The sequence below is a fragment of the Phyllostomus hastatus genome, unplaced genomic scaffold (assembly GCF_019186645.2).
Source record: "Phyllostomus hastatus isolate PE091 unplaced genomic scaffold, TTU_PhHast_1.1 phas_scaffold_1066, whole genome shotgun sequence".
NCBI lineage: Eukaryota > Metazoa > Chordata > Mammalia > Chiroptera > Phyllostomidae > Phyllostomus > Phyllostomus hastatus.
Window position 1 is genome coordinate 30,576,512 of NW_025334004.1, and position 26,157 is coordinate 30,602,668.

Consider the following 26,157-nt stretch of genomic DNA (forward strand, 5'->3'; position numbering starts at 1 on the left):
CACACGCTGCACGCATGCGGGGCCGGGCCCTCACGGCCCAGCGGGTCTCCGTCCTGACGGACGCGTGCACGGCGAGACCAGAGAGGACGACGCCCAGAGCGCCACGTCCCCCCCACCGCAGCTGCCAGTCCTCCACCGGACGGGCCGCAAGGGCCGACCCTGCTGCCCGGGCCTCCCCAGTAGAGGCCAAGAGCAGGTGGCGCTGAGGCCCGAGGCTCTCCTCACGATGGGGCACCGAGGCCAAGGTCACCGCATTCGGTCGAGGTCGGTGCAAGTGGCGGGCATGTGGCTGCGGACAGAGGACGGCCACCGACCGCGGTGTCCCTCCCGTCGCTCTCACGCTCTCCACGGTTCAACAGGAAGAAAAAGGGCCTCCCCGGGTGTCGCTCTCTATAGCCACCCCTGCAGCCGGGGTCGCAGGGTCAGCCTGACGTGGGGGCACCGAACCCGGCCCGTGCGCGCAACCCCTCCCGCGGCTGTGGGGCGCTCCGGCCAGAGGCTCCAGCGTGGCGCCCGAAGAAAGGGGGTCACCAGGGCTGGGCGACACGGGCCTGCCCGCCCGCCCACGCCCTGCCCCTCGCCATCTACCCGTACCGCTCGCACTGTGTCCACAGGGACACGAAACTCCTGACCCTCGACCGAGGAACACGGACCTGGCTCAGGGCCCCACCAAGCGGCCGGCTGGGTTCTTACCTGCGCCATCTTCGCCAGGTCCAGGGAAGGCCGCTGCTCCTGCGCCTCCTCGGGGCGCCGCCTTTTGACGCCGACCTTCTTCTCGTTGAGGACGCACGGCTGGGAGCGGCTGCGGGACAGCCCGCTGGGGCGTCTGGCCAGCTCGGGCGTGGAGGCCGGGGTGCTGCTGGCGGAGGGCGGGCCTCCGTACTCGGGGAAGGAAAACCGCTCGTGCGAGCAGGAGAGGGAGCGCTGCATGTCGAGCCGGGCCCCTCCCACGGGGTTCAGGTCCGGGCCCCAGAGGTCGCCGGCCTGCGCGCAGGCAGCCGAGCCGGGCGCCGCCACGGGGCAGGGCTGGCCGCCGAAGCGGTGGTGGAACCCCGCCGCCGCCGCCGGGTCGCAGGGCGAGGCGAGCGCGTCGGCCCGGGAAGGGAGGCTGAAGCTGGAGCTGCGCTGCATGGTGCCGAGGCCGCCGCAGTAGCGCGGCACGCTGCCGCCACTGTAGCAGCGCCTCTTCTCCACGGGCGTCCAGACCTTGGAGCCCAGGGGCCGCCACGACGTCCGGCAGCTGGACATCTCGTCGGAGAAGGACAGGGACCGGCACTGGCGCTTGCTGGGGGGCGCGGAGGGGTTTCCGTTGTGGTCGCTGAGGCTGAGGTCTTTGATCAGGTTGGTCACCGTGCAGGTGGTCGCGGCCTCCTGGGGCCACAGGGCGCCGCCGCCGGGGCACTTCTCCGGCAGGCACTCCCAGATGCTGGTGCTCGGCTGGTCGACCTGAAGGGGGCACTTCCTGTCCAGGTCTCGCCACCTGTCATTTTCTGGTTCGCAAAGGACAGAGAGAGACAGGAGTTGAGAAGCCCTTCGCGCCAGCCCTCGACCTCCTCACCAAGAGCCTGTTTCACGGGGTTCCGGAGCCAGAAACGGTCCAGCCTCGCTTCGCAGACGGGACACCCAGGCTCGGGGAGGGGGCCCAAGCCCCAGGTGCCGAGTTAGACGCAGAGCGAAGCCCAGAACCCAGGTGTCTGAGGGACTCCTGACACGGTTTTCTTCCCCCCACACTGAACCCCCTCCGGGGAAAAGCCCAAAACAGTCCTGTTTGCCCCAAATGCTTTCTCACTTTATAAGCTGGAATACCGGCCGGCCCCGCCCCCGCCCTGGCGGCAGCAGAGCTGGGCAGTGCGCCTGCCACATCCGTCCTCATGCCCTGTGGCTCCTGGGCTGGGGCTCGAGGGCCCTGGCAGGAGACCGATGCCAGAGAGGAGTCGGCCGGTGCTTCAGACCCGGGTCAAGGTCAAAGGGGCCAGGGGTGCTGCCCGACGAGTTCATCTGGATTCCTCCTTCAAACTACTTGCTGGCACCAGAAACCAGAAGTGGAATGACTTACGTCCCCTCCCCCCAAACACTCCACAGCACAAACAGCAACAGCGGCCGATCCCTGAGCGCCTTCCTCGAGCTCCCTGGATTCCTCGCTGAAACCGAGGACATCTGAAGTGGCCACAACCCGCTGGGTGGAGCCTCGGGCTGCAGAGACCCGAGGGTCCTCGCTGAGCGCGAGTGTCAGGCCCCTGCGCGAACCCGGGGACCGGCGGGCGAGCCCTGCCGCGGGACACCGCCCTGCGCTGGAACCGTTGCTTCAGTGGCACGCGGTCAGGAGCGGCTGGGCGTCCTGCTGGGGGTCAGGCTCGGGGCTGGGGGGGCAGTGGGGGGTTAGGAGCGCAGACACAAATCTGCCGCGGCCCTGTGTTCACGTTTCTACCACCGAGGCCCGGGATCGACCTGCCAGCGTGCTCCTGTCTTTCCTCGCCCCCCCTGTGCTCACACACCGTGCAAACCCGGACACGGGGAAGACCGCGGCTTGAGCCAGGCCGCCCGGGGAAGGGCAGGGGTGACCCCCGAAATGACCTCCGGCGGGTAGGTCACGCACGCTGAGTCTCACGGCGCTGCAGCCGGGTCCCCCGAGGGTTGGAACTGACCCTACTGGGCGCCACCTTCACCGCCTGTGTCGGGGACGAGGCTGGGAGGGGGGGCCCACAGCTAGCAAATGACGAGACATACAATGCGCCCAGGCTGTTCCCGGTGCTCTCCCCTGCACTGCGGCTCCGAGGGGAGGGGAGCCTGCCCTCGGCCCTGCCCCCGGGGCGGGGGAGCGGTCCCGGTCCTGCAAGAGGGCCACACGCAGAGGCAACTACGACACGCTCCCTGGGAGCGCTCCTGGCAGCAAGGACGCCACACCTGGCTCCCCGCCACTGGCCACTTCCCACTTCCCGCAGGTCACTGAGAGACCCTCGAGGGACCACCCCACGCTGGGTGTCACAGGCAGCAGCGACTGGGCAGCGACTGGGCAAGTTCAAGGAGAACGAAGGACCAGTGCGCCCAAAAGAAGCCTCGTGAGCCAAGGGTGAGGCCGATAAATCAGGGCCCAGGGGGCTGCTCCTTCTTCTAAGGCACCCTGCCCTGTCCTGAGACCCGGAGCCCGAGGCCTGGGACCCTGGCAGGGACGTGGCAGGGACCCTCCAGAGCCTGTCCCCAGGACCGGGCCTCAGGAGCTGGGGATGCTGCAGAGAGACTTTATTAAAGCCCAGTCGGGCCAGGGGGAGCGAGGCAGGGCTGTCGTCCCCAAACACCCCAAACACCCCGTCCCCCTCCTTCTGGCCGTCGCGGCCCTGGTGCGTGGCAAGGGTCGGCCCGCGTTCCGTTCAGGGAACCGGGTAAGTTACCGCCAAGAATTCCCTTTGTGCAAGGAGCATTTATGCTGTTCAGATAGTCTACCGCTGCACACTCTGCACCATCCTTGCAACATGGTTTCAATTCGCCATTGGTCAGCTGTGGAGAGAGCTCAGTACCCTGGGGATGAAGTGAATTCAAAGAAATACAAACTAACAGTGACTGAGTCACGACTCTCTGTTGCCTGATGCGTGTAACAGTCAGGGTCAGTGCAGACTCGTGTGTGAGGATGTTTCTTCGAAATGACAGGAGAGAGAGCAGACAGGAGCCACCGCTGACACACGCCACCGCGGGGGGGGGGGGGCGGCTCGGAGCGTGAAGCCCGCCGAGTTCCGGAGAACATCACCGACGCGCGGAACTGTTAATGACGTAACGCTGCGCGGACCGAAACGGACGCCACACGGTCTACGGGGCGCGGTTCCCGGTTACTCAGAGACGCGTGCTCAACACTCGAAGACAAAAAGCAAACCGAGAGAGAGACCCACAGTCCAGCGCCAGACGGCTGGTCGGTCCACGTTTTCTCTTCTTGGCTTTCCTCCAGCTTCTGCACTGTCTCTAAGAACCGACGTGTTTCCAAACACACGGAGGACGTGGCCACCAAGCCCCCTCGGCCGTGCCAGGGTCCGCAATCTCATCCTCCTCTGGGTTCGCTGCTTTGTCTCTCAGGGGAGTTCCCACCGAGTAGTAACACTGGCCCCCCACGTCTCTTACGGGACAAGGTGCTGAAGCGCCAGATGGGCCAGGAACGCGGCCCATCGGCCTGCAGTCACCTCTGTCAGGCCCGCGGCCGGGGAGGAACCAGTGAGCCCCGCCCAGGGCAGGGAGGGCCCCAAGATGGCACCTCGGTGGCCCCTGCGGAAGGAGCCAGAGGCCCATGAGGGGACGTGCCTCTCCCAGGCCTTGGGACGTCAGCGGGATGACAAGAGACCAGGCCTGTCCTCCAAGAACACGGCTTCCTGGGGCGTCCTCCTGGAATTTCCCCGCCTCTAGGGAAATCACAAGAAGGAAGGGGAACTGGGAACCCGAGGAGGAGGACAATTCTGCCTCCCTCGCATGGCCCTCACGCGGTCCTGGAGCTCCGGACCTCTCCGGCCTCCCGACCCAGCCCCGCGTCCTCGCCGCCCCTGAGACCTTGGGGGCTCACGCCTGTTCCGGTCCAGCTTCGGCGGCGGCGTGCGGCCTCGCAGAGAGAGGGCAGACGCTCCTCCGGTCTGCGCCCGGGGCCCCAGCGGACCCCACGCCGTGGGCAGGACAGGCTTGCATGACGTCGGAAGTCAGGCGGCACTTCCATGGCATCAGAATCACCCTCGAAAGTACCTGAGCCTGTACACGCACCACCCCCCCCAAGAACACCTCTTGCGCATGAGAAATTCTTTATAAAACTGAAGTTTGACACATCAACTGCAGGAGCGAACACAGGTAAGCAACACTGAGGGCAGAGGGGCGGACGTTCGGTTGGATTTTGGTTAACTACAAACCCCCCGAGGGGGCCGGGTTGGACGGCCAGTTCTGAAGCGCCCCCGCTTGCCTGCGGGAACTGCCCCACTCCTAGAGAGGAAGCCTCTCTGGCCTTGACGGAGAAAATGTCTCTGTGGCCGGGAGGATGCAGATAGCGAGCCAGTCCTCAGCTCTCAGCCCGCTGGTTCCATGCGAGCACATCGCAGCTGCAGGGAATCTGCAGCTCCCCCACAAACAGCAGCTCTTTCTCAGCCTCACCCCTTTGCAAAGGCGCCAGGGCCTGGGGTATTTGCCTGCCTTCCCCCTTCCACCAACAGCCTCTCGCCCTTCATTCGAGAGCCAACCCAAACGTCACTTCCTCTGCAGACACGCCTTCCCCTTAGCGGCCCTGGGGCACCCACAGATCTCTGCCTAGACCTTCCGCCCTACGGCTCCTGCGTTGCCGGAACCTTAATGATCTGTTTCTGTGTCTGTCACCAGGCTGTAACGGCTCGGGCACAGTCCCAGCGTGGCTCCCAGCGCCCAGCTCGGGGCCTGGCACACGGCAGACCTCAGCTGGGATGGGTGCAGGGAGGAGAGAGTGACAGATGCAGGTAAGAGCCGCAGAGCGGCCTGTGGGTGCTCACCTGGTCTCACTTGTCTTTTGTCCCTGGCACACGTGACCCTTCCTGGGCCCGGCAGGTCCAACCCGGGCCGGGCCCTGACCTCCCCGCCCTACCAGGGCCATGGCCAGGTGCGTGCCCGGCAGCCAGGACACTGGCGGGAGGAGTCGTGTCTGAGAGACTCTGAACACTCAGGGCCGCGTCGTCGGACGCTGAGCACGGCTCCGAGTGTCAGCACCAGCCAGGTGGCCCCTTGCCTGTCCGCGGGGCAGACGATGTGTCAATGGTTTCTATCTTTGTCGCTCTGAGAAGCACGTGTAAGAAAAGCCGAAACAATCAAGGCTATGTTTAGCCCTCGTGTTTCCCTCCCACCCCCAACCTCCCCCCCCCCGGCTCAGGCAGCGGAGAGCGATCTGCTGGGTCGGGTCACCGGACAAAAGGAACAGGAATAGAAGGTGATTTTTAATGGCACGCTGCCCTGGGCTCCGGGCCCTGCTGTCACGTGTACAAAGGGACTGGGGGGGGGGGGCTCCCGGGCACCCCCGCCCCTCCACTCCGCGTCACTTCTGCGCAAACAACTATAACTCTTTCAAGAGTGACAATGGCCACGGACGTGGGCAGTCTGCTGAGCAGGCGTCCCTCGGGGCGGCGGGAAGGGCGTGGGCCTGGGTTCTGACCACAGCTCCGCACGTCACTCGACCTCTCAGGGCCGGGGTTCCCTCCCCTGTGCTGCGCGGGGGACCAGACAGCAGCCCCCCCGCCGAGCCCTCGCGAGAACTCAGGGGCTGCCCTGTCCGGGGCCGGCCGCGATGGCAGCCCCCGGGACCGCGCGGGGGCTGGTCTGGACCCCAGGGCTCTGCTGCCCTTGGGTCCCGAACTCCACGGGGTCTGGCCTGCGTGCCCCACACCCGGCTTCTTCGGGGTCGTTCTGGGACCCCCGACAGCAGCCGCCTCCGGGGTGTCTGTCAAAATGCAGATTCCTGGGCCCAGTCCCTGACTTGGCGACAGAACCTCTGGGGGGAGGAATCGGCTGTTTTACTCTGTGTGACGCTGCTGAGGGGCACTGCTTGGGACCACGAGCTGCGCGGGAGGGGCCCGGCCCACGGTCACCTCTGCCAGGACCGCAGCCAGCGACGCACACGCCCAAGGTGCTTCCGGAGCATGGATGACTCCTGTCTTACGGACCCGGATGCAGAACATCACTAACGCTGGTGCTTTGGTGTTTGTTTTGCTTTGGGCCAATGACGACGTAGGGCTGTGGAGAGAAATAATCACTATCCTTCGGATACCTAGAAGTCCCTTTTCCCAGGAGGGGGTGGGGACCCCCAGCTGCACACATCACGCTCCGGATGGGGAGCCCCCAGAAAGGGCCCGAGAGGCTGGCGGTCTGTGTGAAGGGGACGCGGCCGAGGACTCCCGACTTCTCCCTGGGGCGCCTGCGGCACCCGGCCTCTGGCAGACTGGGGCTCAGCGTGATGGCCCCCGGCCGGTTCCGTGCCATCCTCGCCACCTTGACCTTCAGGAGCAGCCACAGTTTCCCCGCCTCCCTGCCGAGCCCGTGCTCGTGGGTCTGAGACTGCACACGGCAGTGCGCCTCTGTGTGAGCGGTGCACGCCCCGCTCTCCCAGGGCCCCGCCTGCCACCGGGAGGGCAAACGCCCCGGACACAGGAGAAGCACGCAAGCCCTCGTCCACTCCTGCTCCCTGGTGCACGGACCAGCAGACGCCACGGAGTCTTTCAAAGCCGAGGCTCCAGGCCTGGGCTTGACGTTCCTGGGAAGGTGCCCACTGGCCTGGGAGGTGCAGGAGGAGCCCCTGGCCACCCGTGTGGGGACAGGAAGTGGGCCCCACCCCCTGCCGTACTCATGGGGGTTTGGTCCCCTGACCCCGGAGCACAGGGGCTGCTGGGCACGCAGAGCTGGGGCTCAGAACAAGACACGCTCCGAGAAAACACAGACAGCACCCCACCGCAGACGGTCCTGTTCCCATGTCTGCCCCCCACCTCGAAGGGAAGTGCCCGGGGCCCACACGCGCCTGGGGGACTACGGGCCTTCTGATGACCAAAAGACGCGAGATTACGACCCTGGCTCCCTCTGCGCTGCATGTCAGAGGCTGCCTCACGGTGACATAACCACGGCAGAATGTGGTTTCTAGAAAAGGTTAAGCACCCAACGCACAGACCCCGAGGTTCTTGCAGCCTCCGGGGCCCGGGTAGCACGCCCGCCAGATCAAGCCCGGCTGACTCATTCTCGGATTTCACACCTGTCTGCCTGTGCTGACGGCGGGTCTGTCTCCCCTGCCCTGTGGGCCGGCCGTTACCTCGGCCCTGGGGCTGCAAGAACCCCGTGTTCGAGCTGGGGGAGCAGCTCGCCAGCCCTGCCAGTGGCAATGCAACAAAACCGACATCTTTCTGGAGGCAGCTTTTCTGACCTGATCTTATTGAAAGCACCGGAAAGCGTGCAGGGTGATGCCTTAAACCACCCCACAAGGGCGCTGCCTATCTTTACACGCACTTTAGAGGCCTGCCCCCCCCCCGCCCAGAATGGAGACACAGGCCTCAGCTCCTGGCTGTGCTCTCTCACCTGTGATGAACCATCCATGCAGCTGCACCCAGGGCCCAGGGACAGCTATGCAGGACCCCAAGCTCCTCGGGCAGGGCGTGTAGGCCGGGATTGGAATGGCTGGCGGGAACCCCCCACCAGCCTGGTAAAGGGATGCAGGAAGACTGGCCTGGGGGTCTGGGGGAGGCCCGAGAGGCAGGAGTTCACAGCGGTTCCAGGGCACGGCCCCCAGCCGGGGTGGCCCATGGCAGGTGCCACTGCTCCAGGAAAGTCTTCGCTCTTGCAAAAAGAGGCCCCGTGAGATTCCAAACAGACAGTATAGAGGAGTAAAAACCAGCCTAGCTGGATGTTGGGAGTGTGGGCCTCAGTATCCCCACCCGCGCAAGGCAGGGTGGACGGGGGCCCTGCGGCAGACCTTTCGGCTCTGGGGGACCCCCTCTCCACCCCTGGGCCTGCCCTCCTCCCCCACCTCCTCTCCACACGCCCCACCTCCACAGGCATTTGGAAATGTGCAGGGAGGTGCGTGCATCTGCAAAGGCAACACAACCTCCGGAGGGACAGAGAGGCGAGTTCCATCACCCGCTCGGGCCCCCATCTGGCCGTGGGTGCGCACAGAGCGGGCAGCTGCCTGCGGGTCGCCTCCAGACCGGGGCGCGGAGCACAGCTGGGAGCCGTCAGGCAGAGCAGACAGCGCCGGCCGCTGGGAGAGTCACGCGGGAAAGCGTGGATGCCTGCACATTAACTGTTGATGGAGCTCACACCGCGCCGGGACCCTGGCTGGGGCCAGGAGAGAGCGCTGCGTGTGTGTGCCACCGCCCTCCCCACCTGACTTACTGGAGGGGCCACCGACATCCAGAGCCACGTCGCGTCCGGCTGTGGACACGCGGCCAGCCAGCGGTGGAGCCGCAACCCCCAGGCCACGCTACCGCGGGTGGGCCAGGCCGCCTCCCAGCTGGACCGGCTCTCCGCGTGCAAGGCAGCCTGGCGGTGCACCACGGCGGGCGGCACCCAGCCGGCAGCTGCCCTGCCCTGTCCTCCGGCTCCACCGTGGACCCCTCCCCCACCCCCGTGTCGGGCCAGCCTGGGCGAGGAGGAGGCTCCCTTGTCACCGTCGCCATGAACAGCTAGCAGGGGCCAGCTACAGTGCCTCACACCGACTTCCGCCCTGTGCTCCGGCCCAGCGACACGGTCTGAAACCGACTCACGGTGGGAGAACACACGGAGAGCGCCCTGCCAGGACCAACCCTCAACTGGCCCTTCCTCTGCCTCGGGGACGGGAAAGCCACACGCAGGGCAGCACCCACACACAGGGACAGCAACGTTGAAAACACCGTCCACGTGCTCCCTTGCAGGTGGCTGCCCTCTTTCAACGACAACACGGGTTCACCGGAGCCCAGTCTGGTCAGTAACCAGTTTCTCATCGGAGACCCCGGTCCGGCAATCACAGAGGTCCCAGAGGTCACACTGGCGACCTCTGAGACACGGGGCAAGTGGCCCGGGACCAGGGCGCGGGCCCGAGGAATGCTGGTCCCACCGTCGCCGCGGCTCGCTTTGCTTCTGTCCCTCGTCTGGTGTCAGGGGCCGAAAACGCTCCGCCTCCCGCGCCAGCTTTTCCCCACGAGGCCGAGACCCCCCTCCCGGGCCCCCCTCCCGCTCCCAAGGAGGGGCCGTGGTGGAATCGGGAGACCGAGCGCTCCCAGGCCTCGAAGCCCAATCCTTGCCTCCCGCACGGCTCAGCGACAGCCGACCGGCCGACCCCGCGGAGACGAATGCGGAGCGCGCCCCCAGGAGCGCCCCCTTTTGTGCCCAGGGTGGACTGGGACAGCCAAGCGATTAACCACGGGAAGGAAGGGCTCATCACGGAGAAGCTGGCGGACGCGGACCCGGCAGCACGTGCGCGGCTGCCGCAGTATTCTTACAATTCCTTTTTATACATAACGGATGATCCTTCTGCTCGAGTGTCCCCTATGTTCTTTGCCTGTGAAATAATTTACATTAATAAATAATTTATTACCATAACTCCTGAAGTAATTATGGGTTTCCATCCTTTTTTTTTTTTTTTTTTAGCATATGAATTGTTTTGTTCCCTGTCCACAGACTCCTATTGACGGGACTCTTCCTGGCGGCCCTTTCACGACCGCTGGCACTGCGCTTGCTCTCACACACACACACCCTGCGTCACTGCCAGGTCTCCGCCGGGCCTGAGAGCGGAGGAAGACGGGACGTGCGGTGCCCACGGTCCCCAGGACCCAGAACTCGCTCAGTGGGAGCCACGAGCCAAGGGGGCGGCGGGGAGAGCGGCGTGCCCTCACCATGCTCGCTGTGTCACCCAGGATTACACGCATGAGCCGGGGCGGCACGGAGAAGCATCTCCCGTTGCGAGTGCAGGAGGAGCTGGGGGGAGCCGGGCACCAGGGGTTCCCACGTGGCTCCAGGCTCGCCCAGGGCAGAGGGATTCTCCCCGGCACGGCCAAGCCCCGTCCTGCTCCCACCAGCAATCCTGGCCAGTAACAGAAGCCGGCCTGCTGACCACTGGCCGGGCCGCACCCGCGAGGCTGCCACCTGACTGAGGTTTCCTGTGTCGAAAACACAATGACCAGCGGGGCAAACAGCTCCCCCCGCACGGGAGCCGCCTGCAGGGGGGACCCGGCTCAGCACAGGTGTGCTAAGGGGGGTCTGGGAGGTGACAAAGGAAACCAAGAGGCAGAATGTTATGGTCTTTGCTGGAAAGAGCCCTGAGGGACTGGGCCCCGGGCCCACTCGGCCCTGCCCTGCCCCCACCCCCACCCCTCACCCAGCTTCTTCCCTCCTCCACTGTGGAAAAGCACAAAACCACTTCTTTGTGTTAAGTTCCCAAAATTTGGGGCTGGGGGGAGGGCCAGCAGGGTGGACACAAAGATGGGGAGGGGCCTGCAATCCTGCTCAGGAGGAGGAGGAGGAGGAGGAAGGCACGTGATAAAACACCACTGTGGGCACTGGACTGCATTTGCGAGGCGTTGTTATCGCAGTGGGTGCAGGGGGGCCACGCTGCTTGAAAGGGCGGCCTTTTCAGGGGAAGCACACGGGCCGCTGCCCTCCCCACCCAGATGTGCTTGCCCGCATTTTCCTTCAGAACGTTCGCGAAACTCAAACCCGTTCTGGCTTCCAGCTAGGGCCCTGCCCGGAGGGGAAGGTGGGGGGGAGAACCGAGTGACAGGGTCGAGCTGTCCCCAGCTCTCTCACGGGAGAACCCCACTCATCAGGGCCAGAACACGAGTCCTTTATCTCCGGGAGACAGGCAGGGGGTTTGGCGATTACAGAGATGTGACACTTTATCTTTGCTGAGCACCGTCCGGCCCTGGAAGGGCCCGGACCCTCTTGACAAGTCTGGCTGGGCCCCACGGGGTGTGCTCTCGCCTGCTATGGAAAAGCGGTCACGCCTCAGATGAAATCTCACCGCCTGGGACGCCCTCCCAGGTCACGGCACAGGGCGAAGCCACACCTGGATCTCGGGTCACCAGCGCCTCCACCGGCACACGGGCCTGGGAGAGCCCAGGACTGCGGGCGTTCCCGCCTCGGCAGGTGCAGCGGGGCAGGGCCAGAGGCCAGAGGAGGGACTGAGCTGGCCGGCGCCTTTGGTGCACCGCTGTCTCTCTGAATCCAGCAAACACCGGCAAACACCGGCAAGAAGTGGGAACCGGGGCTCAGGAAGACGGGCTGCCACACCCACAGCTCTGAGGGCCGAGTCACTCCACCAGCCCCCCTTGCCTGACACACAGCAGTGACTCAACAAACACCTGCCACCACAAGCCACAGATGGGTCGGGGCTTCTGGACTCCAAGGACAGGCTGAGCAACAGAAAGCCAAGCACAGAGGCAGGGAGAGACGCCGAAGAGAAGGGCGAGGGGACTCCACAGACCCCTGGCAGCGCCCAGGTGCTGGGCTGCAGAGCAGGAGGGAGACAGGGCCGGGAGGGGCAGACCCTCCAGGGCCGCTCTGCAAACGAGAGGTGGCAGAAGCAGCGGCACAGGCCTCCCAGACGCCCCGGGCAGGAGAGAGGCTCCCCGGCAAAGAGCAAGCTGCAGGCCTGCGCCGGGCAGTCTGCAAGGAGACCCTCCCTCCATGTGGGTCCATCCCCTGGGCCTCCGCCTCGGTCCCTGGGCCCGAGGGTCTCTCCCCACGAGGGCGACTGCCCTGCCGACACCCCCTCCCCCAGGAAACCAAAGTTTGGGCAGGGAGCCGGCCGCTCACGTCGGGGTGCTCGCGCCAAGCCGGCCCCCTCACGAACACGCTGGCACACGGCCGCAGGCCAGCCCACGGGGCAGGTGCTGTGCTCACAGCCGGCTCTCAGACGAGGACACTGAGGCTGGAACGGGTCAGCAGCACCAGCCCCGACCTCGCCCATCACACACCTGCAGGGGCCCCGCGCCGTCACGACGCACTCAGTGCAGAGGGAGGGCACAGGGGCCTGGTGCCGGCCGGCCTGGCGGCTGGGAGCCAAAGCCAGGCTGGGCTGGGGGCCAGTCACGCCCAGAGCCTCTCCGCGCCCCGCCGTGACAACGGGGGGCAGCTCCCCCACAGCTCAACTGTGACTCTGACCCAGATGGGGCCGGCAGGCATCTGGGCCGGGCGGCTGGGCCACTGAGGGTTTGCCGAAAGCTGTTAACCACTAACGAGGCGTTCCGTTGCGCCCCATGTGGGGACGGGCCTCAGAAGTGTGTCACACGGGGAAGCCAAGGCCAGGTGACCTTCCTGCCTCCGTTTCCTCTGATGGCAGGCGAGCGCCTGGGCTCTCCGTCCGCGCTGTGGCTTGTGACTAAGAAGAAAACCGTCTTCCTTCTCCCCCACCTGGGGTCCCACTCTGCCCGCTGAGGGGCCTGGGGGACCACCTCCCTCAGCCGCAGTTCCCCTCCGTATGCGAACGGAGCATCCTGCCCGCCCCCCGCAGCTGCTGCAGAGCCCAGGGATCCCGCAGGTGAGGAGCGTGGCCCAGCACCCCGCCTCCCTGCCACCCCCCCTTCAGGCGCTGGGTCTACGGACAAGAAGGCGCATGCTGCTCAGAGGGGAAACTGAGGCAGGGGCAACAGGCCCACAGCGGCGACCCGTCATGGGGGCCAGGCTGCAGCCTCCACAGAGATGTCACAGTACCCCCCCATCAGTCGGGGTGTCCCCACAGGGGCAGGAGTCACAGACAGACGGCCGGCGAGTGGAGACACGGGGCCCCGGCACCCAGAGCGGGAGAGATCAATCTCGCCGATACAGGCACCCCTCCTCCTGCCCCTTCGGAAGCACGGGGACCGAGGCCGCCTTTCCGGAAAGCGACAGCGAGCCAGCGCCTCCAGACCGCGTCCCCCGCCGGCCCGTCCGTCCCCCTTGTGGGCACTGCCCTGGGGAACAGTCCAGAAGGCAGACGGAGCTTAGACGCTTCACCGTGTCAGCCACACCAGCCAACACCACGCCCTTCCACCCGGCAGCCAAGGAACCGCTCCATCAGCGAGCACATCCTGGCCCGTCCCCACAGCGCAGTGCCCTGAGCTCATCGCAACGCAGGGGACCCGCAAGTTCAGTGCTGTGGGGGACCCGGTGGGAACCGCTCCTGAGCAAAGCATGGGAAATAAGTTTTTTTAATACGGTTTTACATAATCGTGTGTTCATCGTGGACTCGGCTGGGGAAACAAGCGCAAAACACACAGAAACACACCCACGTGTGAGAGCAGTTACTGCCTCTGAGCAACAGTGGGGCCACGGGAGGTTTTTACCTGACGCTTTGCACTCCGGTGCACTTTCTGACTTCGAAAGAGGAGCACGGTTCCTGTGACAGAAACGCTCCGTGCTGCGGCTGGGATTGCGTTTGCCCGCCACGCACCAGCCCCTGGCCCAGCAGCCCCCTGCACCGCGGGGGCCGGGACAGCTCGGACACACGGCCCAGCGTCCCCGCGGCCGCTCGCTGGGCCCGGGTCCGGATGGCGCTCGCGGGTCTCACCTGGAGGACGCGGGCCCCGGTGGGGGGGCCTGCCGGGGAAGGACGGCTCCCGGCTGCGACGGTTACTCACCCATAACTCCACAAGAGAAAAGTGTCGGTCCGTGACTCATCTTCTTTGGCGTGTGCTGAAAACAACCAGAAAAGCCATTCACTCTCCAGGTCATGAGAAGCGCGTCTGCACGCAGCCCTGCGCGGGGGCCCGTGCCAAAGTCACAGTGACGGGGGACGGGCGGCCGGCGTCGGGTTCTCGGAAGGAGAGGAGAGTGTCCAGAGAGAGGAGGTCGGCCTGTGGCGGGGCCTGGACGCAGGGGGGCCCCCGGGTCTCCGGGGAGGTACGGAGTCTGTCGAGGGAGCGGGTTTCGAACCCCCACCGGCAAGGCCCGTGACCTGACGCCGGGGCACTGGCCACGGGAGGGGCGTGTGACGTGCACGGGTCACCAGGGTGGGCTGAAGAGAGAGTCCCCTCCCCCCCCGCCTCACCTCACGGCCTAGGCCTGGGGGAGGAGGGGGCCTCCCGGGGCAGGAAGAGCCTCGCGTGAGGGATGGGGGTGCTCTGCCACCCCCCAGGCACCCTCTCTGAACTGAAACGGAAACTCGCAGCTGTCACTGCTCTCGGCAGCCAGCGCTGGCTCCTGAGCTGCTCAGCACCACGGCCCCAGGACGGCCTCCCTTTCCGCCCGGGACGGTGTGCACCTTCCTTCCCCCGACCCCGCACCCAGCCGCAGCGGAACTCGGGGGCCATCAGGTGAGACACGGGCCGGTGAGCCCCGAGCCCAGGCCCCGGCTCCGAGGCTGCACAGACACCCGAGCTGGGGACTCCCTGGGGTCCCTGTGCTCGCAGAGGCCCAAGTCCGGAGAGGGGCCTGTCCTGACCGCTGGTGAGGAGGAATCTGTGGCTGCCCATCCTGGCCTCGGGAGGAAGGGCCTGGTCAAGCACTCCAAAGACTCACACACCCACCCACCCACCCATCCATGTATCCATCCATCCGCCCGCCCATCAGCAAACCTGTGCCAGTGGGGACCTGCACGTGGGGTCACCGGTGAAAACCTACGGGCCGATCGTGTCACAGTGACGGAAGCTCCCGGCCCCAGAGCCCCTGGCTGGTCACAGAGCTCTCACCTGCGAGAGCAGCCCAGGCCCTGGCTCTTTAAGGCCTGGAAGCACCAGGGTGGAGCGAGCTGGGAACAACACCTGGCCCACCCAGATAAGACGGGTGGCAAGCGCCTGGCACCGGCTCCCCACCCGTCCCCAGCTGCCCAATGCAGGGACCTCTGCCCTCAGTCATATATGTGGTCATCCAGTCAGCTTATTAGGGTTCACCCTGAGCAGCCTGGGGCGCAGAGGTGAAGAACCCTTCCAGGACATAGAGGCTGGGACAGGAGGGGAGGTGACCCAGCCTGCAGGTGCTGGGGGCCAGGGCTGGCTTCCTCGGGGAAACGCCGGAGCTGGTGCTCAAGGACCAGAAGGAGCTCCCGGGGCGGGGGGGGGGGGGGGAGAGGTGGCGGGAAGTCCTTCGTCAGTGCCCCCACCTCCGTTCAAAACAATTCTCTTCCTGTCGGGACCGGGCGCCCTCCTGGATTCCAGTGACTTGACCCCCACCCCACGGGCTCCGTTCACGCAGCGCCGAAAGCCCGCCCCGAAGTCACCCGACGGAGAGCAGGTGACAAGCTCGAGAGCCCTGCGGGGTTCAGACGGGGGGAGGCTGGGCTCGGCCAGTGCTGCAGGCCTGGCCTGCCGAGGGGGACAGCCCCAACGCCACGCGGGCACCCGGCACAGAGCGGGCGCTCGCTGGGGAACCACAGCCCCCACGCCAGCCGGGGGCCCACCGGCACCCAGACCAGGGCCCGGCTGGGGAACGCAGAGGAGAGCGAGGAGCCCACAGCGGCCTGTGCGCTGCGCCAGGCACAGGGGCCACCGAGCAGAGCTCGGGGCCGCAGGCGGCCGCGAGAGACGGGCGGCGGACCGGCCCGCGGTCACGTCTTGGCTCGCCGGCCGTCTCCTTCCACGGAGCTGCGTGTTCCGGACAGAGGGCCAGCCCGGGCCCTCCCAGGGAAGGTGCGAGTGGGAGTGGGCACAGAGGGAAGCCACCGCGCCGGCACGCAGGACCCCCGGGCCTCCAGCCACTCCCTCGCTCGCTCGCTTGCTCAGCGAGGCCTCAGCTGTGTCTGCTGCAGACCCTTTCCCAGGGCGGTGCAGACACGCGTGGAATGGGAGGGCTTCTCGCTCCCCTGCAGCCCCGCCCCCCCCACCTCCACCCCCACCTCCACCCCCACCCCCACCCGCCTCTACAGCAGCCTGACCGAGCCAGGCTCCTACCTAGCCCTCCCCACCCCCACCCTCCACCCCACCCCCGTGCCCTGGGCCTGCCCTCCCACGCTGCTCCTCTGCCTACCACCCCCCCAGCTACTTCCCACAGCAACCGAGGAACACTCAGGCCACCCCCGTCCCTGCCGCCCCCCGGACCCACGTGGGCCCGGCCCGGCACCCTCAGTCCCACCAGGTCCCCCCTGTGCTCACACGCAGCTGGGCAGGACCAGCCAGCTCGATGCCACCCGGGGCCTCTGCGGTGGGGTCCTTCTAGGATGGGCTCCGGGTCTGTCCTGTCACGCGGCCCCCACCGTGCCCTTCCCTGGCCGCCTGCCTAAAAGGGCGCCCTCCCCACCCTGCGGGTCTCCCACGGTCTCGTTTAGGGTCTGGGCCACGCACATCAGCTCGTTTGGTTCCGGGCTTTCTCCCTGACCCCCCGCCCCGAGAGCTAAGCTTCGTGAGGCTGCTGTCTGGTCCCCGCACGGAGCAGGCACCACGAGACCGTCCGCTGCCCGGCGGCCCTGGCCCCCCGTCAGCCCCGCCTCTTGCTCGTGCTGCATGTGCCCCGACTGGGTTGGTTCACAGGCCAGCAATGGAAATGGACATTCACTGGGTGGACCTGTTGCCTCCCCCAATCGCTGGGCTCATGCCAAGCCGAAATTCAGTGGGGGAGGAGCCAGAACGCCAGGCAGACAGAGTCAGGGGTGACCCCGGGCCAGCCCAGGCTCCCCAGGCGGCCTCGGACTCTGCACCCGAGGGCACGGTGGACCGGCGATGGCTCACGCTGAGAGTTTACAACGTGAGGGAACCCCTTCCCCAAGTCCACTGCTCTAGGGGATCTCCACCCCTGGGCCCCTCGTGGTGTGCGTGTGAAACTGCGAGCTGGGGGTGCACCTGCTTCTTCCGCTAACGGCACCCCAATTCTCCACTAGGGCCCCGCCCTCCGCCACTGCACAGACTGTGGTGGGACTGTGTCCGATCTCCCCCGGCGCGGGGTGGGCACAGGCCATGGGTGTGGCTGACCAGACACTCCTGGGCCCGGGGCTCTGACGCCTGGGCCAGGCCAGGGCCGGCTCACTGCGTGGGGACGCCCGCGGCCTGCCACGAGCACCTGCGTCCAGAACGCGCCGAGCTGCCCCATCCCTGCCCGCCCTGGGCTTCACCCCCCAACTCTTCTCCGGTCCTAGAGCCCTCCCCCAGCGCACCAGAGAACTAACTCTCTCCGGGTGCAAGTGAGCGGCAGAGGGTCTGGCACTCACAACGGAGGGACCCTGGCCGTTTCGTGCTGACCCTCAAGAGGCTAATGGTGAGTGGGCCACGGCTCGGCGGCCTGAGAAACTGCGAGAAGCGAGTTCTGAGCGGAGCCGTTCAGGACCTTGGGGAAAGATTTCTAAGTGAAGCCTGCTTAACCAGAAAGATGTTTCCGGTGAGACGCAGTTTTTTGTTGTTAAGTTTTATTTGTCTATTTTTAGAGAGGGGGAAGGGAGAGAGAGAGAAACATCAATGTGTGGTTGCCTCTCACGCACCCTCTACCGGGGGCCGTGGCCTGCAACCCAGGCATGTGCCCCGACTGGGAATTGAACCGGCGACCCTTGGTTCGCAGGCCGGCACTCGGTTCACTGAGCCACACCAGCCAGGGCTTGTTGGGTTTTGGTTTTTGTTTTGTTTTGGTTTGGTTTGGTTTTTTTAAACGAAATGCAGCTTTCTCTCCTTTCTTCTTCTTTTTCCTTTTCGTGACCATCAGCTCAGTCAAACTGGTGTGTGTGTGTGTGTGTGTGTGTGTGTGTGTGTAGAACGTCCACCAGAGCAAACACGAGAAATGCTGACTGACAGGACGGTGGCAATTCTCAGGGCAACCCCGAGGCCTGACACGGTCTCGGGCTACTTCCCCCTGGGGCGCTGGGGCAGCCACACGGACGAGAAAAAGAGACGGACTCAGAGGCCCCATCTTGCCTTCGGAGCCCCGTCTGAGGCCGGGCCGGCGGCGTGCGGGCCGGGGCACATCACACCCCCGACGGCTTCCCGGGGAGTCGGGCCCCAGGGAGGCGCTGACCTCGGGCAGGTTCCCCCTGGGCTCCAGGTCGTCCCGGGCCGTTTCACTCCCAGTCTCTCCGGTGCAGGACACCCGCTCACCGTCTGTGCCGCTCTGCAGCCAGCCGCACTCCACCCCTCGGACCCACGCACCCACTGCGGGGAGGAAGGAGGGGAGGAAGGGCCGACTGCTCCTGGGCTCCTGGATGGGGCCCCACACCCCTCCGTGAGCGCAGAGACGTGTCTGTGGTGACCCAGGACGGTGACCCGGGACAACGAGCACGGCCCCTCCCCCCAGTAGTTCTCCCAGTGTGAAGTCTGCCCAGGGCAGGGCCTGGTCTCTGTGAGGTTCCTTAGACCACGAGAGAAGATTCTGGAAACAGATCTGGGGGAGGGAGGGGGGGGAGGCAAAGGCTGCCAATCCCACTGAGACCTGGGGGGCCACGTCTCTGACAATACCCCGACTTCAACAAAGACTCAGTTCAGGTCTCTCCCCAGTGAGGGGCCACCTCGGGCAGAAAGGGCCATCGCCACGCCTCCTTCTGCAGGTCACTGCTCCCTCCTCCCGACGCAGCGTCACGGGGAACCACCGTGCGCACAGACACGCGCACCCCGACACCCCAAGGGGAAGGAGCAGAGCGCCCGGGCCTCTGCAGTAGAACTCAGGGAGGCTGCAGCGGTGGGGAGCAGAAGGGACAGCCAGGCCCCGGGAGAAGAGAGGAGCTGAGAACGGCGCCGAGCCCCTGGGAGGAGGCTCTCAAAGATGCAAATGGAGAAGAAGCTACAGGGCCCGCCTCCCCAGACTCGGGGTTCACCCAGCGCGGGCAGGCCCCTCAGTGTCCTGGCCTGCCAGGGGCGAAAGGCATCAGACTGCCTCGGTCCGGCACTTCTGGGTTCGGACTCCAGGCCGCTGGCCGGCCAGGACCCTGGCTGGGGCTGCCCAATGCCAGCCGGAAGTACGAAGATCCTCGGAGCCCAGGCGGCCGGGTGCCAGGCCTGCCCTGGCCGCTGATCCTTTCGACTGAGCGAGCCGCTCAGCCCTGGCATCCTCATCGGACAAGCACAGGAGGGAGGACCCGCCCCATGAACCAGGGGGAGGGGGCTGTTGTGGGACAGACCACGAGGCGGGGAAAGCGGGGCCGCCGGGAGCACACCCCGCCCCGGCGCCCTCTGGCCTCCAGGCCTCCGAGGGGGCCGGGAGGCCTGCAGGGCGGAGGGGGCCGGAGAGCAGCCCTGGGCCTGTGCGTGGGCGTGCGGGAAGGAGCTGGGGGAACGCTGTCCCCGAGGTCAAACGTCTGGGCGGCCTGCCAGCGGCAGCAGCTAATGTTAGAACGCTCGAAGGAAGGGCCGGCCACGGGGCAGGGGAAGGCGGCGGCGGCAGAGTGGGGGAAAGGGGAACCGAGCGCAGTCCCCGCCGCCCGTTGTGCAAGCGGGCCGGGGGCACCACGGCGCCCAGGCCGCCTCTCTCGGGGGACAGGCAACAGGCCGAGCGCCCGGCGGCCCCTGCTGCCGTTTCCCTTCGTCTCTCCCAGGGGTGGGGCGGGCACGCAGCTGCCAGCACCCAGCTTTTAGAAAACGGAGACCCAGAGCCGTGGAACAGGCTCCTAGAAGGGCCGGGAGGGGGCCGGCCAGGCCCGCAGGGGTGTCTGCAGGCCTCTCCTCGCCCAGCTTTCCGAGGCTCCCCCAGCGGCCCCCCCAGCGGCCCCAAGGTGACCTTCACCAGCAGTGTGTGACTCTGACTCCTCATGGATGTGGCTCTGGGACCCGCTCCCACAATTCCGAAGTGGCCCGCGGTGATTCGCACCCCGTTTCTCACCCTTGAACCCCCCACTCCTGCGGTCTTCTCAGTCTCGCTAGGAAACAGGAGGGGAAAGCCTTTCCCTCTCCCCTGCTGGCATCTCGATGGCACCTAGCGAGGAAGGCGTAGCTGGCTTAGGAGGCTGAAGCAAAGCCCCTGCAAACTTCCTCTCCGGCTGGCAGGCCCCTCAGGGCAAATCACTGGGCTGGGCTTATCTGGGTCCTCCTCAGCTGCTTCGGTCCCTGCCTCCCCCAGGAGCCTGGCAGAGTCCTGGGAGGCCGCAGCCTCAGGGGACGGGCCGGGGCGTGTGCGGAGGTCCCAGGTGCAGGACACACGGGCCTGGACTCGAAGGCGGTGTCCTGGCACCCTGCTCACCGGCTGGGTGACCTGCCCCCCCCCCACCGCCGTCCCCTGGGCCCTCAGAGCCCCAGTTTCCTGACTATGTAACTGGGTAGAGAGAGACGTACCCCTGCCCCTCCGCCAGGCGGGGGGAGGCTCCCGGGCACACAGGGAGACACAGGGAGACACAGGGAGACCGGACCTCCACCAGTGCCACTCAGACCACGGCCCCGCTTCCAGGCTGCTGGATGCAGCCGCGCTCCCTGCCTGCACTGCGCTCGCACGGGCGCTGCACGGGCAGAACCAGGACGTGCCCCAGGCTGCAGCCAACAACTGTGACATGCCAACACACGGACCACGAGAGCCCCTCTCCAGAGGGGGCCGCTGCCCACAGCTGACCTGCCCAGACGTCTGGGGGACAAGGGGACAGAAGAGGAGGACGGGTGGGGGGGGGGGCCCAAGTTCTGGGCTGGGGGGCCGTGGGCCTGGAGCGGCCGGCGACTTCCCGAGAAAGGGGAAAGCAAGAGCCTGGCCCACCGGGCAGCAGGAGCGCACACAGAGAGCGCCCCGTCGGTGGCCCGCCTGCTCCCACCGATTTTCCTTCCTGTTCTTCTTGGAGGAGGTGAGTGTCCCAGCCCTGGGTAGGGCTGAGAGGCTGCGCTCCTCCTGGCAAGGAGCTCAGACCGTGTCCATCTGAAGAGCAGCTCAGCTGACCTTGGGCCCACGTGCCCTGGAACCAGCTCCACAGCCAACCCCAGCCAGCCCTGAGACGGGACCAAGTTCACCGGCAGCCGCTGAGGCCGCCGGCGCAGCTGGAACCGGGCAGAGACCCTCCCCTGCGACCTCCAGAAGGCCCTCAGTCTGAAGACCATGCCGTCCCGGTCAGAGCCATGCCCGATGTGTTCTTTAGATTCGGCAGGAAAACACCCACCGGTAACGGAAAACAGAGCCGCCTCAGCCGCGAACCTGGGCAGCCGCCGGAGAGGCACCAACACAACGGCGAGCTCAGAGGAGCGGCACCGTGGGAACCCACGTGCGTTCGTTCCTCCTGCGCATGTCCACCTGCCATGGGCTGGACCCGGGCGCTAGGCACTGGGCCTGCAGCAACAAGCAAAAGAGACACAACGCCCACATTCTAGTGCAGGAGTCATGCGATACACAAGATCCAGTGTCAGGAAGCACTTCAAAGGGAAGAGAGACAGGGAAAGGGGACAGAAAGTGTGTGTGCTGGGGGGAGGCGAGGGTGGTAGCGGAACTAAGTGTTAGGCTGACTGGCCAGAGAACAAAGGAAGGGAGGGAGGGCCATGCTAGGGGGGAGTCTCCCAGGCCGTGGGACACGTGCAAAGGCCCTGGGGCAGGTCTGTGCCTGCGCAAGGAGCCAGTGCAGTCTGTGCCGAGTGCACGGGGTCGGGCTGGGGCGGCAGAGAGTGAGCGGAGTGCTCATGGGGGCCAGAGTGCGAGGGCCCTTCCTGAATGGGACGCCCGAGGAAGGTTCCACGCAGAGGAGGGGGAGATCTGACCGTGTTCCCTCTGGCTGCTGGGTGGGGGACCGGCTGAGGGAGCCAGAAGCAAGGGACCAGTTCCCGCAAGAACCCTGGCGAGAGCGGACGGCAGCAGCGTCTGGGATGCTGAGCGGGGTCTAACCACAGACGTACGTCACACACAGGCCGGACAGGTGGCGTGACTCATCTCTGCACGATTCATCCAGCCCAGTGCCTGACACACCCCAGGTGCTCTGTCAAGGCCTGTGGGGTGGACGCAGGTCTGGTGGCTCCTGCCAGGGCCCCACCCGCCCCCGTCGGCCCGGCTGCTGGTGAGCGACAAAGGACGGAGCCACGAGGGTGCCAGTGGAGGGGCGCTGGGCGACGTGACCCTGGACAGTGGGCTCCCCGCTGACCCCAGACCTGCAGGGGGTCCGGGAGGCTCGCCCACCCACAAAGCCCCTCCACAGGAGAGCTTCTGGCTGAGCGGGACCCCCTCCGCTGCTCCTGCAGGGGGCAGCCCGCTCGCTCCCGAGGGGCCGGGGCCGGGGCCGCAGCAGGCCAGAGCCCGTGGTGTGCTCCCCCTGACGGCCACTCATCTGCCTCTCCGGCCCGGCCCACCGGGCCGTCTGTTCAGAGGACAACTCTGGCAGAGGGCGGCCGAGGGGGGCTGTCACCACGGCCCACCGTGCTGGCCACCAGACTGCGCCTTCTCTCTCCACCGTCTCCTGCGCTACCCATTCCTCCGGCAGCCGCCCGTGCCCTGCACCGCCCTGTGGAGGGATGGCCTTATCTCAGGCCCCACTCGGGCACCACCCCCCTTACCGGGCGGAGACCAGCAGGAACTCGGGTCTCGGCCGGGCTGGGGCAGCGGGCCGACGCTCACTCGGTGTTAGGGACCAGGGGCTGCCCACCCCGCCTCCCTCACCAGAGGGCTACGGTCTGGGCCCGGCTACTTCCTCCTCGCAAGTATTGTCCTCGCCCGGGCTCCGGCTTCCTCTGCCCCCAACCCCCCCCCCCCGGCTGGCAGCGCCCTGCAGAGCTCTCGGGCACGCCGGACTCGGTCTGCCAGGCCTACGTGCCCGCTGCGTGCTGCGTCCCCAGCCCCAGCGGGACACCAGGCCTCCAAAGGGTCGCCTGGCAGGGAAACCAAGTCCACGCGGTGCTTACCAGCTCAGAGTCGAAGGTCCTGCGTGCCACGGAGTCGGCGCCCAGGTCGTCGAGGCTTTTCCTGAGGATCATCACCATGGTAAGGGCCTCAGCAGCTGGGCTCCGCCCCAGGGTGGGCACGAGCCATCTTCCGCGGGGCGGGCTCGGGCAGAGGCACCTCCCAGGTGACCGGCGTCAGCAGAAATGGCTCCCCATCGGCCCCCGGCCTCAGGGTGGGGCCACGGCAGGAAACGGTCAAGTGTGGTCAGCTCCCTGGGAAGACAGAAAAAGGAAGGCAGAGGGATCAGGACGGGGGTAACCAGGGCCCGCCTCCCTGCTGCAGGGCAGACCACCTTCTTGGAATCCCCTTGGAGGGGCCCTAAAGCCAAGGCCCCGACGGGTATACAGATGACTCTCAGTGCAGCCAGTGCAAGCTTCACCTTGGAGTGACACCTTTAAGACGCGCCTCAGGGTGTCCCATCTGCTGTTCCCCAAGTGTGACCAAGTCGTGTGACACCTTACACTGAGCTGGCTTTAGAGACAGCTTCAGTGCCACCCCACCCCAGGCTGAGGGTCACACCTGCACCAAGCCTGCCGTGGGCTCTCAGGCCGTCCGCTGGCAGCAGGGGACCCACAGTCCGCGAGGTGGCCGGTCTTCTCCACCAAGCAATGAACGGAAGCTCCTGGGACACTCGGGAGGGTCCCCTGAAAAGCAGCACCTAAGGTAGCCCCCATCCTGGGAAGGACCACGTTTCCACAGCGACGCGCTGGCTACCCCGGGGGCCTCTGCATCCTCGTCCCTTCCCCGGGACGAGGCAAACCAGGTCGCAGCCCACTCAGGGCCCACCTGGCCCCAATGCTCTGAGCTCCTGGCAGTCACGGGGTCCCCGCCACCCCCCCACGCGTCACCGCTCCGCACGGCCCACCACACGCCCTCGCCTCCTCTCCAGTGCTGCCAAGCAACCGCCGAGTACGGCCCACCGTGCGGGTTGAACAGGTCACCCCTCACCAGCCAGTGACCTTTCCTGACCCTACTCCCCATGCCGCCCCCCGCGGTGCCGCCGGACTCCAGAGGCAGTCCCACGGTCACCGGCAACCCGGGGCTCACCACCCAGAAGTACAAAACAGCGATGATAACAGCAGCCAACACACGGAAAGGAACTCCTCGTCTGCGATTAGAAACGAACTGCTCCGTGCCGGAAAACGTTTCAGAATCCGCGGCTCCGTGTAAAAATGAATTGCGCCCGGGTATTTACTCGCCGTCCGGATTGTAAATCATATTTTCCTGTTTACTCCGATCAGACTTTCACAGTGGGTGTTACTGACCCTGCTCAGTGGCGGGCTGGCTGGCAAGCCTGGGAAAACTACCTTCCACTGTTCTTCCAAAACAAGGTTCACCCGAAGTGCAGGAGCAGGGAAGGGAGGAGGGAAATCGATACACTGTCAAAGGCCGGGCCGCTGGGGACGGGAGGCTGCCGGCCCCAGCAGGAGACCCTGCGGCTCCGACACCGCCTGGAGACAGAGGTGGCGCGTTCTGACCAAGAGGGGTCTGCTCAAGGAGGGACCCTCAGCCCGCTCCTCTGAGTTCTGGCCCGACGGCCCGGCCAGAAACACCGCCAGGCCCTGGACGCCTGGCTCGGGAGCAAGCCGGGGCACACCAAGCGGGGGAGAGCCCAGCGGCGTGCTCACGGGCCGTCCCTTCAAAGGGACCCTTCGTGCCGCCGTGGGGGCAGAAGCGAGGCCTGATGGTGGTGGCCGTCTTCTCCTGGGTGCAAGCTCAATTCCGTTCCGGGGCAGCCCGAGGCCCTGGAGGCGCCCTGCCTGTCGGCCGTCGCCTTCCTCCCTCTGGGGACACACACCTGCACTGACTCCCAGCTCTTGAGATGTGCTGTGCGACTAACCTTTGCCAAGTTACTTTCTGAGCCTCCGTTTCCCTCTCTGTGAATCTGCGGCAGCCTCAGAAGGTTACTGTACCCCACGGCAGCAGAACCCAAGCCCTGGCTGGCCGAGAGGCCCCCGGCTCACTGGAGGGAATGTCCGGTACACCACAACGGTCCCCCCTTCATGGGGGAGCCGGTGGGGCCCGACCCTTTCTCAGCAACCAATGCCCAGGCAGCTGTCCTCTCAACATTTTTAAAGGGGCACTCCATCCAATTTTTTAAAAAGCTACCCATCAAGAAGGGACCGGCTGTCTCGTGGCCCATCCCTCTGGTGAATCGGGAGATGGCCAGGACGAAGGATGCTGCTGAAGTCTGTCTCCATGGAAACAGGTTAGCCCAGCTGATCTGGCTGACGCAGCCGACGCAGCCGCCAGGCACCAAGTGCAACGCTGGCCAGAGGCGTCCTGACTCCTGAAGCCCTGTCCTGGCTGGAGCCCCGCAGGGCGCCAGGGCTCACACAGACAGCAGGGGGGTGACTACCGGAGCCCCTGGGAACCGGGTGGGTGGGCGGGCAGCCAACACAGCAGGCACTGAAAGGAGAGAGGAGGTCCAGGGCAATCCCAGCCCTCGGGGTCACACAGGCGGGCGGGGGAGGGGGCACTGGCACACAGTCCAGGGCAGGTGCCTCTCCACAGCGGCCAGGGACACACAGCACGGCCTGCGTGGGGGCCTCAGGTGCGGGACAGCCTGGACGCCCACCCGCAGGGGACGGGGTACTTGAACCACAGCGCAGTCCCGTGCGGGAACACTGGGTCGTCTTCACCGCAGTCTTAACGGTACAGAAACGAGCGCCCCCCCCCCGCCCCCAGAGAGGCTGACGTGGAAACGGCGAGAGATGGGGCGGCATGGTCCCACCGCCGGGGCGGCCTCCAGGAGGGGCTGCGGCTCCGGAGCAGGAGAGGCCCTCCGTGCCGTTCGAACATTTCATCCGGTGCACAAGAGACCTTTTGGACCAAAGGGAAAATAAGCCAGGTCTCCACAGGAAGGGGAGAGGCGCCTGGGCAGAGGGGTGAGTGTGAGCAAAGCGAGGCGGCCTGCCCTGCCCAGGTGTGTGGGGCACAGTGTGGGGGACGGTGGCCCAGCGGTGGCTGGAGCCCAGGGGACGCGGAGAGCGGGCAGCAGCAGGACGAGGA

The 26,157-nt window shown here is 66.3% G+C and overlaps 2 protein-coding genes across 3 annotated transcripts in view; both read right to left on the bottom strand.

Annotated features, from left to right (window-relative positions):
- The window catches only part of FAM53B (family with sequence similarity 53 member B), a 63,830-nt gene extending 40,591 nt beyond the window's left edge, over positions 1-23,239 (bottom strand). For both annotated transcript variants that reach the window (XM_045853746.1, XM_045853747.1), the window contains exons 1-3: positions 23,106-23,239; positions 14,049-14,103; positions 694-1,490 (exon numbers count right to left, since the gene is read on the bottom strand). In XM_045853746.1, coding sequence (XP_045709702.1) covers positions 694-1,490; positions 14,049-14,103; positions 23,106-23,183 — 930 coding nt within the window. In that variant the 5' untranslated portion in view covers positions 23,184-23,239. The remainder of the gene's footprint in view (positions 1-693; positions 1,491-14,048; positions 14,104-23,105) is intronic.
- EEF1AKMT2 (EEF1A lysine methyltransferase 2) overlaps positions 23,238-26,157 on the bottom strand; it is a 63,564-nt gene continuing 60,644 nt past the window's right edge. The window contains exon 7 of the transcript XR_006787499.1: positions 23,238-23,357. The gene's annotated coding sequence lies outside the window, so the exon portion shown is untranslated. The remainder of the gene's footprint in view (positions 23,358-26,157) is intronic.